General features: G+C 35.3%; 2 protein-coding genes across 4 annotated transcripts; one reads left to right on the top strand and one right to left on the bottom strand.

Moving 5' to 3' along the window:
- Window positions 1-436: 436 nt before the first annotated feature.
- LOC128187645 (enoyl-CoA delta isomerase 2-like) lies at window positions 437-6,781 on the bottom strand. 2 transcript variants are annotated; one of them, XM_052858053.1, is made up of 10 exons: window positions 6,675-6,781; window positions 6,120-6,273; window positions 5,161-5,259; window positions 4,828-5,013; window positions 3,772-3,844; window positions 2,171-2,273; window positions 1,873-1,993; window positions 1,585-1,674; window positions 1,287-1,430; window positions 437-940 (listed from the first exon to the last, which is right to left on the bottom strand). In XM_052858053.1, the coding sequence occupies exons 1-10, from the start codon at window positions 6,722-6,724 to the stop codon at window positions 782-784; spliced, it is 1,179 nt and encodes a 392-aa protein (XP_052714013.1). In that variant the 5' UTR covers window positions 6,725-6,781; the 3' UTR covers window positions 437-781. The 2 variants fall into 2 exon arrangements, with proteins under 2 accessions (XP_052714013.1, XP_052714014.1); XM_052858054.1 differs by lacking the exon at window positions 6,675-6,781 and adding an exon at window positions 6,458-6,560.
- On the top strand, window positions 6,717-15,153 carry LOC128187643 (chromodomain Y-like protein 2). Of its 2 annotated transcripts, none has more exons than XM_052858049.1 (8): window positions 6,717-6,791; window positions 7,912-9,319; window positions 9,620-9,938; window positions 10,188-10,278; window positions 10,728-10,891; window positions 11,760-11,970; window positions 12,498-12,641; window positions 13,111-15,153. In XM_052858049.1, the coding sequence occupies exons 1-8, from the start codon at window positions 6,768-6,770 to the stop codon at window positions 13,270-13,272; spliced, it is 2,523 nt and encodes an 840-aa protein (XP_052714009.1). In that variant the 5' UTR covers window positions 6,717-6,767; the 3' UTR covers window positions 13,273-15,153. The 2 variants fall into 2 exon arrangements, with proteins under 2 accessions (XP_052714009.1, XP_052714010.1); XM_052858050.1 differs by lacking the exon at window positions 6,717-6,791 and adding an exon at window positions 6,851-7,137.
- The last annotated feature ends 494 nt before the right edge of the window (window positions 15,154-15,647 follow it).

Below are 15,647 nucleotides of genomic sequence, written 5' to 3'. Positions count from 1 at the left end.
AACAGTCCAGCTGCTTTGGTTAGAGGTCGTAGTACTACATTGTATGTATGAAATTTTTCTAAAAATAAACAAACATTATGTTGAACATTATTTCTCAGGCGAGTGATTTGACCCATGGGCCTCCGTTAATTTGCCTTTATGTTATAATGCCTTTTTCGCCCCTTTTGGAAAGATATTACAAAGACTTATTTGATAACGGGGTAGATTATAATTTCCACAAGGGTAGTAAATGGGGGAGGGGGGGGGGGGGGGGGAGAAAGGTATTGTGGCAATTCAACTTGATGAATATGATCATATTTTCTTCTTTACTGTTTATGAAAATGTACCAATATTGAGCAATGCATTGCTTCAACGTTCACACTTCAATTGAACTGTGCCATCATTTTCTGCTAGCATCAATTTGGAATCCCATTACTGATATACATAAAACAAAACATCAAACACATACAAGTTTTATTCTCAAATATATTATTCATATGCCAACATTATAAGGATTGTATTTGTATAAGAAGAGCATTAATAAGTTATACCAGTACAAATGAACATGTATAACAAGTTAAAACAATAGCTCTATTTATTTAGTTGTTCTTTCATATAAATTTTTCGTTCTTCTGACCAAGTCAGGTTCAATTTGTGAAAAACAATAACAATTAAACCAGATACGTTATCACAGAAACAAGACAGTTCCAACACAAGCCCCACTACAGAGCTCATCCCTGATATAATAACTCCCAGTCAGACATCACCACAATAAAGGCGGCCCTCATCAGTATGTGGTGCGCTACAGCTTGGACTCTGTTTTGGAGAAGAAGTTCATGATGGCCTGGAAGCACTCCTCCGACTGCCACCGCTCCGTTAACACCTCACACTCCCGCTTGTTGACCGTATGTAGCGTGGCCCGATCCGTCTCCCTGGACAGGAACTTGGACTTCTGTAGACTCTGTAGACAGAAGAGGAGTATAGCTCAGTGAATGTAAGCATGAGACATTGAAACTAAGACAAGGAGTGTTTATTTCCATGAACTGGTTTCAATGCTTGTCCTAACTCCTTTTCTGTACACAATATGATATTCCAATGAAAACAAGATGAAAAGATATGTACATGTAATAATGACAACAACAAAAATCAAGATATTCAAATTTTACACCTTTTAATTATGCTTCATATGATTACAATATAAAGGTCCAGATTCTTTTTCCATGGGTAACAACCTTACGTCACAAAATATATATATGCGTGTATCAAGTTACAGCAAGAATTACAAGTTATCATTCAATTCCACCTACCAGTTTCGGAAGTTTAGAGTAGAGCTGTATTCGACCCTGAATGGACCGCTGGAAATCATGGTCTGGGAACACTTCTGTCACTAGGTTTCTCTCCAGTGCTTCCTGAGCTGTGATCTTCTTGTTGAACAACAGCAGTTCACTTGCCTGTTGAATTTTGAGATTATTTTCAAGCCACAAAGACTTAATGATGTTTTTGCAATTTGCGATTTCTTTTGATGAATATTTTCATAATTTTAAAGGAATCTCATTCTCAAAAGTCCCTTAACTCCTGTATTCACAAGATAAGAAAAGTACTCACTTTTGCTGCACCCATCATTTTGGGGAAGGTGTAGGAACTACAACCTTCTGGTGATTGACCAAGGTTTGAGAAAGGAGTTTGAAAGGTGGCCTTCAATAAATTGAAATCACATTATTAAAATGTAATAGACAGCCACTCTGTTCATTTTCTAAAATCCAGCCTCTATGCGTACAAAAAATACTTGTCTTTGGCATAAAAGCCATTTTTTATTTCTTTCTTATGTCAGTGTATTTTTTCCTAATTCCTTTTAAAAGTTCATCAATAAATAATTAATATATAACCAATTACCTTGTCAGTGGCGTAAACCAAATCAAACAGACCGAGCACAGTGACGGACACTCCAATGGCTGGTCCATTAATCACACCAATCAAAGGCTTTGGGAAGTCAATAAAGGCCGCCACAAAACGCCTGCAATTTAAAATCAAACGCACATTGATTAAATTTAGAAAATCTGTAAACCATGTCTGTCTCTTGCAGTATCTGAATCCTATTACAAGACCCACATCTTAATTTTTTTTCTGACCAGGAAGTAGTGAGTTAATGCATGCACCTGGGTGAATCAATAATATTAATCAAAAAACTTACTCTAATATTTCTCCACCTTTTTCTGCCATTGCTTTAATGCCATCTGGAGGAATATTCATGAAATTTCCCAGATCATTTCCACTGCAATAAAAGTCTCCAGCACCTGGTAAAAGGTAAATGTTATGATTGGTGTACAAAGAATATTACTTTTGTAACTTTTTTTTCATGTTAAAGAGTACATAAATGATAAAAAGTGAAGTTGATAACTTCTTTTTGCATATTAACAAATTAAGAATGAACAGGAAAATATACCCATTACCAGAATTTTCCTAGAGGGAACCTGACCCATGGGCCATAAAACTCACACAATCTCACTTTTGCTTCAGTCTCAAAGTGAGAAAGGGACAAGATCAAAAGTAAGCTTACTTAGCTGGCTAGCTCATCTCCGATTTATGGCCCTGGAGCCTTTTCTTCACTAACAATATCACCTCGACTTAAGGAGGCTCGGTGGTCAACAGATTACCCATCAGATTGACCCTAGTTGTTTTTTAATGTATAAATTAACTACAATTAAAACTAAAGAAAAATTTAAAATATTTTTTTTTTAAATTGAATATTTTTCTATATATCTTTTTCTAAAGGAAATTAAAATTGACTAGAAATTCCGACAATCATCCAGCCCTCTTAACTGTTAGACATCACCTAGGAATTCCAGTAGTTGACCCCCCCCCCCCCCTCCCACTGCTTACCTGTACCAGTAGTTGACTGGCCCTGCCCCACAGCTTACCTGTACCAGTAGTTGACCCACCCTGTCCCACAGTTTACCTGTACCAGTAGTTGACTGGCCCTGTCCCACAGTTTACCTGTTCCAGTAGTTGACCCGCCCTGTCCCACAGCTTACCTGTACCAGTAGTTGACTGGCCCTGCCCCACAGCTTACCTGTACCAGTAGTTGACCCGCCTTGTCCCACAGCTTACCTGTACCAGTAGTTGACTGGCCCTGCCCCACAGCTTACCTGTACCAGTAGTTGACTGGCCCTGCCCCACAGCTTACCTGTACCAGTAGTTGACTGGCCCTGCCCCACAGCTAACCTGTACCAGTAGTTGACTGGCCCTGCCCCACAGCTTACCTGTACCAGTAGTTGACTGGCCCTGCCCCACAGCTAACCTGTACCAGTAGTTGACTGGCCCTGCCCCACAGCTTACCTGTACCAGTAGTTGACTGGCCCTGCCCCACAGCTTACCTGTACCAGTAGTTGACTGGCCCTGCCCCACAGCTTACCTGTACCAGTAGTTGACTGGCCCTGCCCCACAGCTTACCTGTACCAGTAGTTGACTGGCCCTGCCCCACAGCTTACCTGTACCAGTAGTTGACTGGCCCTGCTCCACAGCTTACCTGTACCAGTAGTTGACTGGCCCTGCCCCACAGCTAACCTGTACCAGTAGTTGACTGGCCCTGCCCCACAGCTTACCTGTTCCAGTAGTTGACCCGCCCTGTCCCACAGCTTACCTGTACCAGTAGTTGACTGGCCCTGTCCCACAGCTTACCTGTTCCAGTAGTTGACCCGCCCTGTCCCACAGCTTACCTGTACCAGTAGTTGACTGGCCCTGCCCCACAGTTTACCTGCTCCAGTAGAAGACCCGCCCTGTCCCACAGCTTACCTGTAACCACTGTGACAACCACACTCTTGTCCTCAGCAGCTTCTTTGAGTGCGACCACCCACTCATCATACATCTGTAAACAGAGTCAGTTGTACAGAGAATAAGGCAAACCATATTACAAACATGTATAAAGGTATCACCCCTGTATCAACTCCTGACTAATATCAAAATATGATTTTTTTCTTTGTTTAATTTGCTTGTTATCGATCACAAGTCAACTATTTCAGCACCATCATTTGATACCATGACTAGGCACATCATCTATTTCTTGGTACTTTACTGAACAACAGCATAAAGTTAGTTCAAAGGGAAATAACTGGTGTACTCAAACCTGCTTCTATACCTGGTATATACCTGGTAGTTCAAGTACCTCATCCATTTTCTGTCTACCAGTTAATTGTTTTAAATCCAATGTAAACATTTTCTGACACAAATATCAACAGGTGCTCTCACATTAGATTTCAGGTAATGAAGATTTTATATGTAACTTCAATTGGTTACCAGGTACAAATATTTGATGTCATCTGAATTGAAATAACCAGGAACATACATGTATGGATGCAGACTGTAAGTTGTTTGACATCATAACATGCAAAATCACCCATACTGCACCTTTTAACATACCTGTGATTCTTGTCAAATATTTATGACAATTATATAGTTTAAAACTTATATCCCATTAGGAGTAAACTGAATCTGTTTATAAAGATCTATACAACTGCGCAAAGCGTTGAGATCTGACAAAGACCCATTGAGGGTCGTGTTCCGTGACATCAGAATGATTTTTATAATTTGCATGAAAGATATATTTATTAACCAATTACAATATTTGTTATGAAGTCCACAAAAACATTTAAAAATGGTGACAAAATATTACTTATAAATTATAAGTAATATTTTGTCACCATTTTTAAATGTTTAAAAAATCTCTACAATAGTGCATATTATAAGTTATAATATGCACTATTGTAGAGATTTTTTAAAAATCAGATTGGTCTAAACTAGACACAGTCGAAATTTTTGCTATCTTCAATTTCATATAAAAAATTCAAGTACCTCAAAATTGATGGCATTTTTCTTGCTTGGTCTGTTGAGTTTTATGGTAAATATCCCTCCTTCATTGGTTACATCTAATGTTGTGTATTTGCCAGCAGGAGCAGATGAGCTTTCTGCTGGAGCCACAGACTTGTCTGCTCCTGCTAACTCATCGACAAGTGCAATATACTTTTGTTTAGCATCATCCTGGAAAAGAAGATTCAATGTGCAAAAACATAGTAAATTTTAGTTATATATGACAGGTAGCAATAACATCAACAAGGAAAACAAATTTGTTCATATGAGAGAGAGAGAGAGAGAGAGAGAGAGAGAGAGAGAGAGAGAGAGTCGTACCTGTGAAATATCACCTAAACCATTCCAAGCATCCCATTTTGCTTTCCCAACAAAATCCATCATTCCTGGTTTCTTTGCGTTGCACTTTCCAACCGTTGCCTGGGTGGCAAAAAATTATGTTCTAATGTAATTTATCAAGATATTCTAATGTCACAATCATATTTATAATCTTTGTTGAAGTGTGGCATAGATTTTATCAATAGCATTTGTATTAAATTATGTATAGGATATTAACTATTTTTTACATTACATCGAAAACATTGTAATGTTCAGTTTGCTCCAGTTTTACCAAGGACTAGCTTTGCATTAATTATTTCAATAAGTAAAATCAGTTAAAATCTTTAAAAAGTAAAATTTCTTTAATCTCAAATTTTCCCAATGAAACTTCCTTTTTCTTTCCCTTGAAATACAGCTTATGAAAATTAATGTCTGACTCAACGTAGAATCTTTAAGGAAAATCACAAAATAATTCATAAAAACACATGTAGAAAAGTTACGGACAAACAACATAATTCTATGACATAATTATTCGTGAGTCATGTTGATTTTGTAATAAATGTATACCGGTATTATAAGAAATGTTTATAAATGCAAAAATGCACAATGAAAGCTTTAAAGAATGATTTCTTAAAACACTAATTTTGATTAATTTTGAGTCAAAAACATCTAAATATCTACAGTAAATCAAAATTTTTAACAATCTGATTTATACTGTAGGCTACAGTAGATGCCTGATCAAATAAGAGAAATTAATATCCATGAAAAAATCGCAAGAGGCCCTGCAACCCTGGCAGATTTTAAAAATCTTATTTTTATGTTTCTGATGAATGAGAACTATACAAAACTATGAAAAAATTGGGAGTTCTTGATTTTATATTCTCTTGAATTGAAGTAACGATGGAATCAAATCATGAAATTAATTTCTTGCTTTGATGAAGGAATCTACAGTATATGTTTACCTGTTTAAAGAGAGCATAAATTTTCAGCTTGACATCGTTTCCTGGGTCATTTTGCAGGGAATTCAGTCGAGCTTTGGCATTTTCAAAGTCTGAATCGTAGGCTCCCATGGCACGCAGAGACACATGGATAGTACGGTTTTGAATGATATTAAACCTTCAAGTTGGAAAAGAAAGAGCTAGTTATTAGAGTAAAATAGATCTTCCTAAATACATTTCAGCAATACATTTTAAAAATCAAAGCCCTGTATCAATTTACATGTATCACGCTATTTAAAATTTTGACTATAGGCCTACATATTCTGTTTTTACTCTATATGTTTTAAAATGCCAATACATACAATAAGTAAAGTCTCGATTTTCTAAATGTCAAGTGGACCTGAAAAATTATCAGGATATATTGGACTTTGATCTTCAGCTAGGCCTAAAATTCGCTACGTAGATGCTCCGTGGGAATGAAAACATGATATAAACAAACGTACTTCGAGCGACTTCCTTTAAAATGAATGCACAATTTTTATTACTAGCTCAGTGAAGATGTGTGAACAGAAAAACTACCATTTGTTTACGCCAGCAACTCGAAACCGGTGCAACATGGAGGCAGCCATTACGTATAGCGCCACCAAGCGGTGATATTTTGCAGGCCGCGCTATGGCGGACAATAAGCACTATGAGGTAAATTTATTGAGTTGTTTATGACCATTCTAGCGTTCCGTGAATAATTTTTATTGTAAATTGAAAAATTATCTCAAATAAATTTGCCCGCTAAAGATATCTGAAATCATAGTATGGAGGATCTAACTAAATATGACCCTCTGTGCATTGTCACTTTGAAACTCTGGCAGGGGATTTTTCAGATTTATAAATAAAACATTGACAGATACTTTTTATAAAACGGAATGTTTAACGTGACGTTGTATGTGGGGTTTCACACTTACTGCATAGAAATTATACTGTTATTTTGATTTAAAATTAATGTAACGACAGCATTTTAAAATCCACAATGCCACAGAGAAATCGAGTGAGTATTTTCACTTTTATGTCTTTAGTATTTACTATTCACCATTCACAGGTGCTGTGAGTGCTTTAAATTATTGTAAGGATCGAAACGAAAAATACATATAAATAATTATTTAATAGATAATATGCACTACAGTAATAGATCTCTGTTTGCTAATGGTTTGTATTTCCTGGAAAAGGAACCTGTAAATTTATAAAACATGTTTCATAAAATTTTATGAGGTGTTTCTTTTTTAAAAACTAACAATTATTTAAATAGTTTAGTTTTACTATTTTACCTATTTTGATTTGCTTAGAAAAAGAATCCGAAAGCATTTTTATATGCACATAAATGCTCCACATGAAAAAGTTGTAACTGCTAGTGTCATTTTGTTCTTAAAGACTATCTGTACATTTTTGTTTTAAGTAAATAGTAATCCCTGTGCTTGTATTATTACAACAATTTAATTGCTTTTTTATTGCGAACTGACCGTTTTCACTAGGAAGCAACACACAAATTTTAAATAATGAAATTATAAGATTTATTTAACTTATAATTGAAAATTGACATGATGAATAAATCTATATGTAAAACTTTATTATAGAATAATTTAGGTTTCAGGTGAGAATGCTTTGTAGGAACAGAACTTTAATATTTTTTTTTATATTAGCCTACTGAAAATAATTGTGTTGATGTTTATACAGCATGCCTTCTAAAATGCATGTTTATAACTGTACTTGTAACGTTATAACTCTCTGTATACACAAAATAAGATATATCTTTTCTTTTTACTAGGTAGGAAAGATATTGGATAAAGGTATCATTCACGAAAACGTTCATTACCTAATTCGATGGAAGGGTTTCGATTCAAACTGGGACACATGGGAACCCCTGGGTAATTTAGTGGACTGTTTACAGCTTGTCAAGGACTTTGATGCCAAGAGAGAAGCCTCATCTCAAAGGCTTGATTCTGTCTTAGAAGCTGTGGCAAGGGGAAATAACAACCAAACTCCAACGAAAAAGAAAAGTAAGGAGAATGGCAAGTTACCAGAAAGAGGGTCACCAGTAGTCAAATCTGCAGCTTCACATAGCCATGCCTCACCAAAAAAGAATTCCTCTCCAAAATCACCCCAACAGCAGAGTCCATATAAGATTTCTGTTAAAAATGTTAAAGGTGTCAAAGACAAAAAGATTCGTCAGAAACTGGCAAGAGAGAGGAGTAAACTCTTTATTGACATGAAAATCGATACCTACACACCAACAAAGAATGAAAGTGCTCAAAGCTCCGGGGAAGACGAGAAAAAGAAAGTACCCATAAGGAGTCTGGAACAGGGCCCTCTACCAGTGAACTCTAGTCAAAGGTCACCAAAAAAGACAGAAACTAATGTCTCTCCAAAGAAGGAATTAGAAAATGATACCAAATCAGATATGGTTAATAGTAAAAGTGCTGAAAAAAAATTAACACCTGAGAATTCACCCCCGAAAGAAAAAATGGACAAAGATACTAAAAAGGTTCAAAGTAATGGTGTACAGAATGAAAAGAAAATCAAGCTTAAAAAAGCTGATGATTCAGAAAAGGTGATGAGAGACAAAAAATATAAAAACTCTGTCAAATTTGCAATGAAAGTAAAACTAAAGCCATCTTTAAAAGTGAAAAAAGCCAGTGTGAAATCTGTGAAAAAAAACGAGAAAGATAAAGAGGAAGTCAGTAAAAATGTCAAGAAGAAAGCTTTGAAAGATGGAAAGAAGAGTTCCGACGATAGTCCAGGAGCAAAGAAAATGAAAAAATCTGATTCCAAGACTCAGTTGAGTATTGTGAAAAAGGACAAGACATTGAAGGGCAAAGGAGAAAAACCAAAGAAAAGCAAAACTGCAAAGCACAAAAGTGAGGAGGACTATTGCATTGTCGAGTGTTCCACTTCTGATACTGATGACGAACCTTTGTCAAATATAAAAGTTAAAAAGTCAAAGGAAAGCAGCAGTGATTCCACAAATAATAAGAAGAAGGAGGAGAAAAAGATCTCACCCAAGTTGAAGTCTGGTCAGGAGGGAAACAACCAGTCATTCAAAGTCAAGCCAAAGCAACTGACCATCAACAATGTGAAGAGGAAGTTGGAGGTTCGTGTTCAGCCCCTAGGGAACATCTCAAAATCCAAAAAAATTAAATTGATTGACAGCAAAAGGGACAGAGAAATGGCTACAGGTAATTAATTGTAAATCTATATGCAAGTCAATTTACACAGTAAAATTACATTAGTTTCTTCACTGTTAGAGTATTAGAGTAGAGGAAAGGCAACAACATCTCACCAAAAAAACCCCCCAAGGAACATATATATGTGTATAAAGTGAAGTTTATTTATTCGTAAAAATGGTATGCATTTACATCATAGATACACTTATATTCTTAGTATTCAAAATCAAATGAATGTATACTCCATTAGATATCAACAGTACAAAGTTAAGAAATTCTCGTCTTGACTTGGTTTTTCATTTCTATCCTCAGTTCGACCAGTGTCACCCAGTACATCATACACCACAGTGAAGCCTGTGACCATCAGTGGTGTGGGGGTGGTCAATCTGGTGGTGGACAGTGACCGGTCGGTCCCGCTGTGTGGGGACGTCCCCGGGACCCAGTACATCCCCTCAGTGATCCCCATCAGCCCCTCCTCTGTCTCCTACAAGTCTTTACTGGACAACATGCCATTGTCCCTTCTTGCCAGGAAAGGAGGTTCCAAGAAGAAGGACAGCGATGACGCCTCGGAGGATGACCAGGAGAGGGTGGAGAGGAGGATCAGTGTCCGACAGAGTGAATGTGCATACAGGTAGGTCAGGATCTTGCTGATTATCTTTATCTTTATGCGAGAAAATATTCAATATCTTTAACATTTACAGAACACAGAAATAATTCACTTTATACAGAGATTTTTTACATATATGTATGTATATCTGAGTTAGTTATAACTTTAGATTCTAAAAGAAGACAGTAAGAACCATGAGGTAATTGTGTCATCTTATTAATCCATGTTCTTTTATCTGTTAAACCAAATGAAACCGTTTCCTTTTCATCTCAGGTACAAGGACATTGTTGTAAGGAAATGCCAACGGTACACACAGATCTGGCTTAACACTCACACTAAGATTAAAAACGTTCTTAATCCACAGGTAATTGATTTTTTCTTAGCACTCTAATGTAGACATCTCATTTGTCTTGTTCAGCATAAGGTGTTTTCAGCAAGCTACTTATTACCAACAGGTACTTTATCAGATCATGCCTTTATAAAGATAAATGGTGGTACCAACCACTTTTTTGTACTATTCCATGTACCGATAGGTCATTGCACCCACTGGTACTGGTATTCATTAAAGGTTGTGCTGCATATGTCTTATGATGATATATATCTTGTATTCAACTTGCTCACAGAGAATTTTGAGATCTCTTGAATTTTAATGCAAATACATGTATCAAACCAAGTAACGTGGGAAAAATATTATATGTTAATGGTCCACAGTCATTGTGTGTCTGTTTTCAGATTTTGAATTCATAAGTTTTGAAACCCAATTTATCATGGAACTTTATGGTTTACATACAGTTTTAATTACAAATGTTTCAGGTTATTCAAGAAATTGTGCAAGCCTTGAACTCAGCCAAATATGATGACAGCAGCTTGATATTGTTCAGCGGGTTGGGGAACGTGTTCTGTAATGGAGTGGATCTCCTGTTCCTATTGTCTGGGGAGCGCAGAGTTGTTGTGCGCCAAATGGTGGATGCTCTCAGGTTTGTTATATTATTTGTCAGGTTTCAGAGTTCCTGATAATTTATAGCACACAGTGTAGTTACTTCCTGAATTTCAGATCATTAAAAATTTTGTTTATCATCAGAAACATACAAGACCATTTTATTTATTTTTACATATATTTTCCTGATCCATTTGTTGACATCATTGGCAAATTAACACTTGGTGGTTATTTCACATGTATTAAAATTCAAGCAATGAGCTAATATTTTATCAGATATGGTACACATGATGTACTTGTACATGAATTATATAAAATGACACATGCAATACTTTGAAGTGTAATGCATAATTTTGATTGAAGACCTGTAATCACAAATTGACCCTACAATGGATTTCAAATAAAAATCAAATAAATGCATATTTCAGCAATACTCATGTTAATGGCTGCTTAGAAGGTGTTTTACAAGTGTTGTATCTTTTCTCAATACTCAGATGTCAAATGTCAGGGTTGTCTCTAAGACCCGGGGGGTGGGGAATTCCCATGCCTATAATGCCTTAATCACCTGGCTATTATTGCATTTCAAACGCAATGTAGGTATAAGCAAGACCCCAGACCCCCCTTCTACCTTTTTTTTTCTTCCTTCTACTTCAATTTCTAGATACAAACCTGAGTATCCTCCAAAAAAATGAATTTTCTCTTAAAATTTTTAGTTGTAGCATGAAGTTTTAATTAAATTTCTAAGTAAAAATTTGTTCATGAATTAGATTTAAAGTTGATTAAAAAAGCATATCTTTATCTATATATGAACTTGTCCTAAAACACAATATTACCTTGTTTCAAGACAGTTAGTTCATGCTTACATTTTATACATATTTTCAAACATTTACAATTGCTTACATTTTCAGGGATTTTACCAAGGCTCTGATCACCTTTCCTAAGCCTGTGATAGCGGTGGTGAACGGACCTGCGGTGGGGCTGGGGATGGCCATGCTGCCCCTGTGTGATATCGTCTATGCCAGTGATAAGGCCACCTTCTATCTGCCTTACTCCGCCCTGTCTCAGACCCCCGAGGGCTGTGCCTCCTACACTCTCCCCCAGTCTGTGGGGATGGCTATGGTAAGTGACAATAGAAAGGTTGTCTGTGCCTCTGTGGCTTTGTAAGTAAAAAAACAGTATTATTTTTCACACTGTAAAAGCTTTGCTCCACCAAACCTGGTCCATAATGGATCTTGGATAGAAGGTGTATCATAATTCAAAGTAGTCAAATTGTTTCTTGATCAATTTTTATCCCCTCTCTTAAATTATTAGAGAGGGGATGTAACATTGCTATTACGGCTTGTATATGGGTGTACTTTGCATACTACTATATAGCATTGTGTTAACAATACAATTGATTAAACAAAATACATTAAATTTTGTTTGATGTATTGAAATAGTGATGAACAAAATTACACGGGTGTATTTTGCCAACACATTCAGAAACATTTCCCGGTGCAAAGGGATACTCTGCTTCTTGAATGTGTGTGAGCTTGAGTGTGCAAATGCAGCTATGTACATGTATTTTAAAAATGGTTACAAGTAGTTCAAGACAGGTAATTTAGTATTGGAACATTAACATTTAAAATTGACTTTTCAAATTTCAGGCAAATGAATTGCTTTTGGGTGGTAGAAAAGTGACAGCTATAGAAGCCTGCCAGCTGGGGCTAGTATCTCAAGTATTATGGCCAACATCCATGATGCAAGAGGTCATTCCTAAAATACAGAACATTGCACTCAACTCAGCTAAGGTAACATCAGTCAAAGAGTATTCTTTCTGTTGTACAGGATTGGTTAACTTATTTTTGCCGAATAGTACCAGTAATTAGAAATTCTTTTGTTAACTTGAAGAACATACGTTGTTCTTGGTATTTTATTACATGTACCAAAACTGAAATATACAGATGCTGCCAAAAAAAAAAATACTGGTATATTCTATTTTCTTGTTTGAACAAAAATATTCCAGACAATGCTTTTACAAGAAGGTTGGATGGTTGTTGCAATTTTTTTACTATATTGATCTCCTTGAGAAGAAGAGCTCGGTATAAAAATATAGGAAAAAATTTCAATTTTAAATCTACAGTATAATACATGTATATCTCTAATTTTGTTGATTAATACCAGTAGTTTACAGTTTAAAAATCATATTTAAAAATTCAAGGTACAGTAGTTCTATTGAATATTTGACAATTAAGTCCTGCTCTTTTTTTTTACTTTAAGGCGTTAGAAACCACCAAGTTACTGCTGCGGAGTCACCAAAGAACAAAGCTGGAGCTGACTTGCGAGTCGGAGAGCAACATTCTGTTAGAGCGCTGGCAATCGTCGGAGTGTCAGAAGTCGATCCAGGCATTCATCAGTAACGAGGAAAACTACAGCACGTAGAGAGATTGTGTGAATAATTGTCTACAGCACTTAATGATTGTTTGAACTACTGACAAGGAAGTTAAAACTTGATCTCATCATTCAGGAAGTAACAGGCTTTCTCAACTATCTGGAGTATCCACAAGGACGTCTTGTACAGAAAAAATTTCCCATGTACCAGTTCTCTAAAGCCAAGAGTTGGTTCATTGTTATCCTTCAGAAGCTTACACCTATACATAATAATTAACTTGTCAATAAAAGATTTTTAATCTATAATTAATGAAACCTTGTTCAGCTTAACAAAGGAAAAGTAAATTGTAAATGCTATGTAAAAAGCTTACTTTGTCTCAGTATGTAAACCATGTAAACCCATTGTTACAAGAAATCGTCTTCAGGGAATACCATTGTGAATTTAATTATCAGGGCACATAGAGAATCCAAATACATGTATATATATTGTTTATTTTATCCAGACTCTTTAAGAATTGTTAAAGGAAAACTTTTCTTAATTCTTTGCAGTTTTATCCAGCAGTTTCTTTGCATTTGTTTGGTTTTTTGCTGTAAAACATGACCTGTTTTTAGCATCTTTTGATGTTTTTGGTGTAGAAGATGGTTGCTTGCAACACATGTTGGAATGTAAGGAGGTTTGTCTGTGATAAATTATTTTATGTTCAACAACTGAGAGGGAAACATCTGGTTCCTGTTGATACAAGTGTAGATAGCTGTCATTTTTAGAATGAATTGCATGTATATTTTTGTAGTGTTGGAAATTGTTTAATCCTTGTTTCATAATGAATATTAATATTAAGTACCTTAATCATCATTGATGTACTTCCCTTGAGGAACTGTGAATATTTATTGCCAAATCTTTTTGCAGTGAGAAAATTAGTCTCCAAAATTTTGCTAAAAAGTACTTTAAATTGATTTGAATCTCTTATCTTTAAATCTTAAGTACCAGTACTTAACATCAACCAATCAAAAATCTTAAAATTGAAAACTGTTTTCCTAATCCTTACCCCTCTCCTTTGCCTCTCTCATTTTTTATGCATTGATTTAGATGGTTCAGTAGTTAAAATGTATGTTTGTACTGTATTACTTAAATTTTTTTTAAGTGGAATCTTCAATGTACGAGTGTTATACAGAGAAACAATTGGTACTTCTGTTAGATGTGGATTGTTCTACAATTTTAAGGGATGTGTATTTGCTTCCTTTTTATCCTTAATGAATCGTTAGGAAAAGGAAATGTAAAAGAATCACAAACCTGTGTTACTTCGTTTACTTGTCACAGAAGCACCAGTCTTCTTTTTATATCTGGGCAATGGCAGCAAAAGATTTGACTTTTACTTCAACCATTTTTTTTCGTGTTCAGGAATACAGAATTCTGATTTGATCACTTGTCATAAACAATTGATACATATAAAATATACCATATATACTCCCATTGTAAACTATTTCATCTTGCCTTGGTACATAAGTATCTGTCATATTTTATTAGTTTTAATTGTATTTTATGAAATTCAATATGGATATGGAAAATATTCCTATTTGCAATATATTTGATTTGTGACTGTAATTGTAAATATATGGTATTTAGACTCATATAATTCATTTCTGGAAATTATCAGTTTAACATGCATGTTGCAAGTTAACAGTATTAGCTTTAGTTCTGATTTTAGCAAGCATAATTTATTTTCCATCCTCCATTTTTTTTTCTCCACATGAGCATGTTTTTTTCATGTTGGAATATTGGAGTTAAATTATTCATATTGTTATTTATTCAATGTAATAATTCAGTGATCTTTGTCCAACACTTAAATTATTTGTAAGAAATGTTCATAATTTATTGATTTTTTTTTCACATCAATATGTGAATTCATCTCAGATACATTAAAGGTAAATGAAATTAGTGTCTTTTGTTGAAAAATTAACTCACGAGCAAATTATACAAAGTGGATTTTATCACGCTCATACCATGGTTAGTCAAAGTTAAAATTTATGTTCATCAGATTTTTTCAAATTTGTAGTGATCTATTTGGCTTTTGTTCACAGTCTAGATGGGTATTGAAACATCAATTCTGCATGACTTACAATTCTGAGAGTTTTGCACAGCATGTCGAATCAAGAATACATGGAGGTTTCGTATCTGGTAGCTCTTTAAACTCAAAATATGAGTAAATCTTGGTGTCTTTTTTGTGAAGAAAAGGATAACTTAAAATGACTGCGCATCTGGTTTGAAATTCATCAAAGTCAGAGAATTAATAAAGAGCAATATTAAACTGAACATATTGAAACAAACTTGTTTACACATACGCATTTACATGCAGTTCATTTAACGAAACATAGATTTGGTAGGCTGCATGTACGGTACATGTATCCATATCTTTAGCTCCAAACAT

The sequence above is a fragment of the Crassostrea angulata genome, chromosome 6 (genome assembly GCF_025612915.1).
Source record: "Crassostrea angulata isolate pt1a10 chromosome 6, ASM2561291v2, whole genome shotgun sequence".
Lineage (NCBI taxonomy): Eukaryota > Metazoa > Mollusca > Bivalvia > Ostreida > Ostreidae > Magallana > Magallana angulata.
Note: the sequence above shows the minus strand (reverse complement) of the source record. Positions and strands in the feature narration are given on the sequence as shown.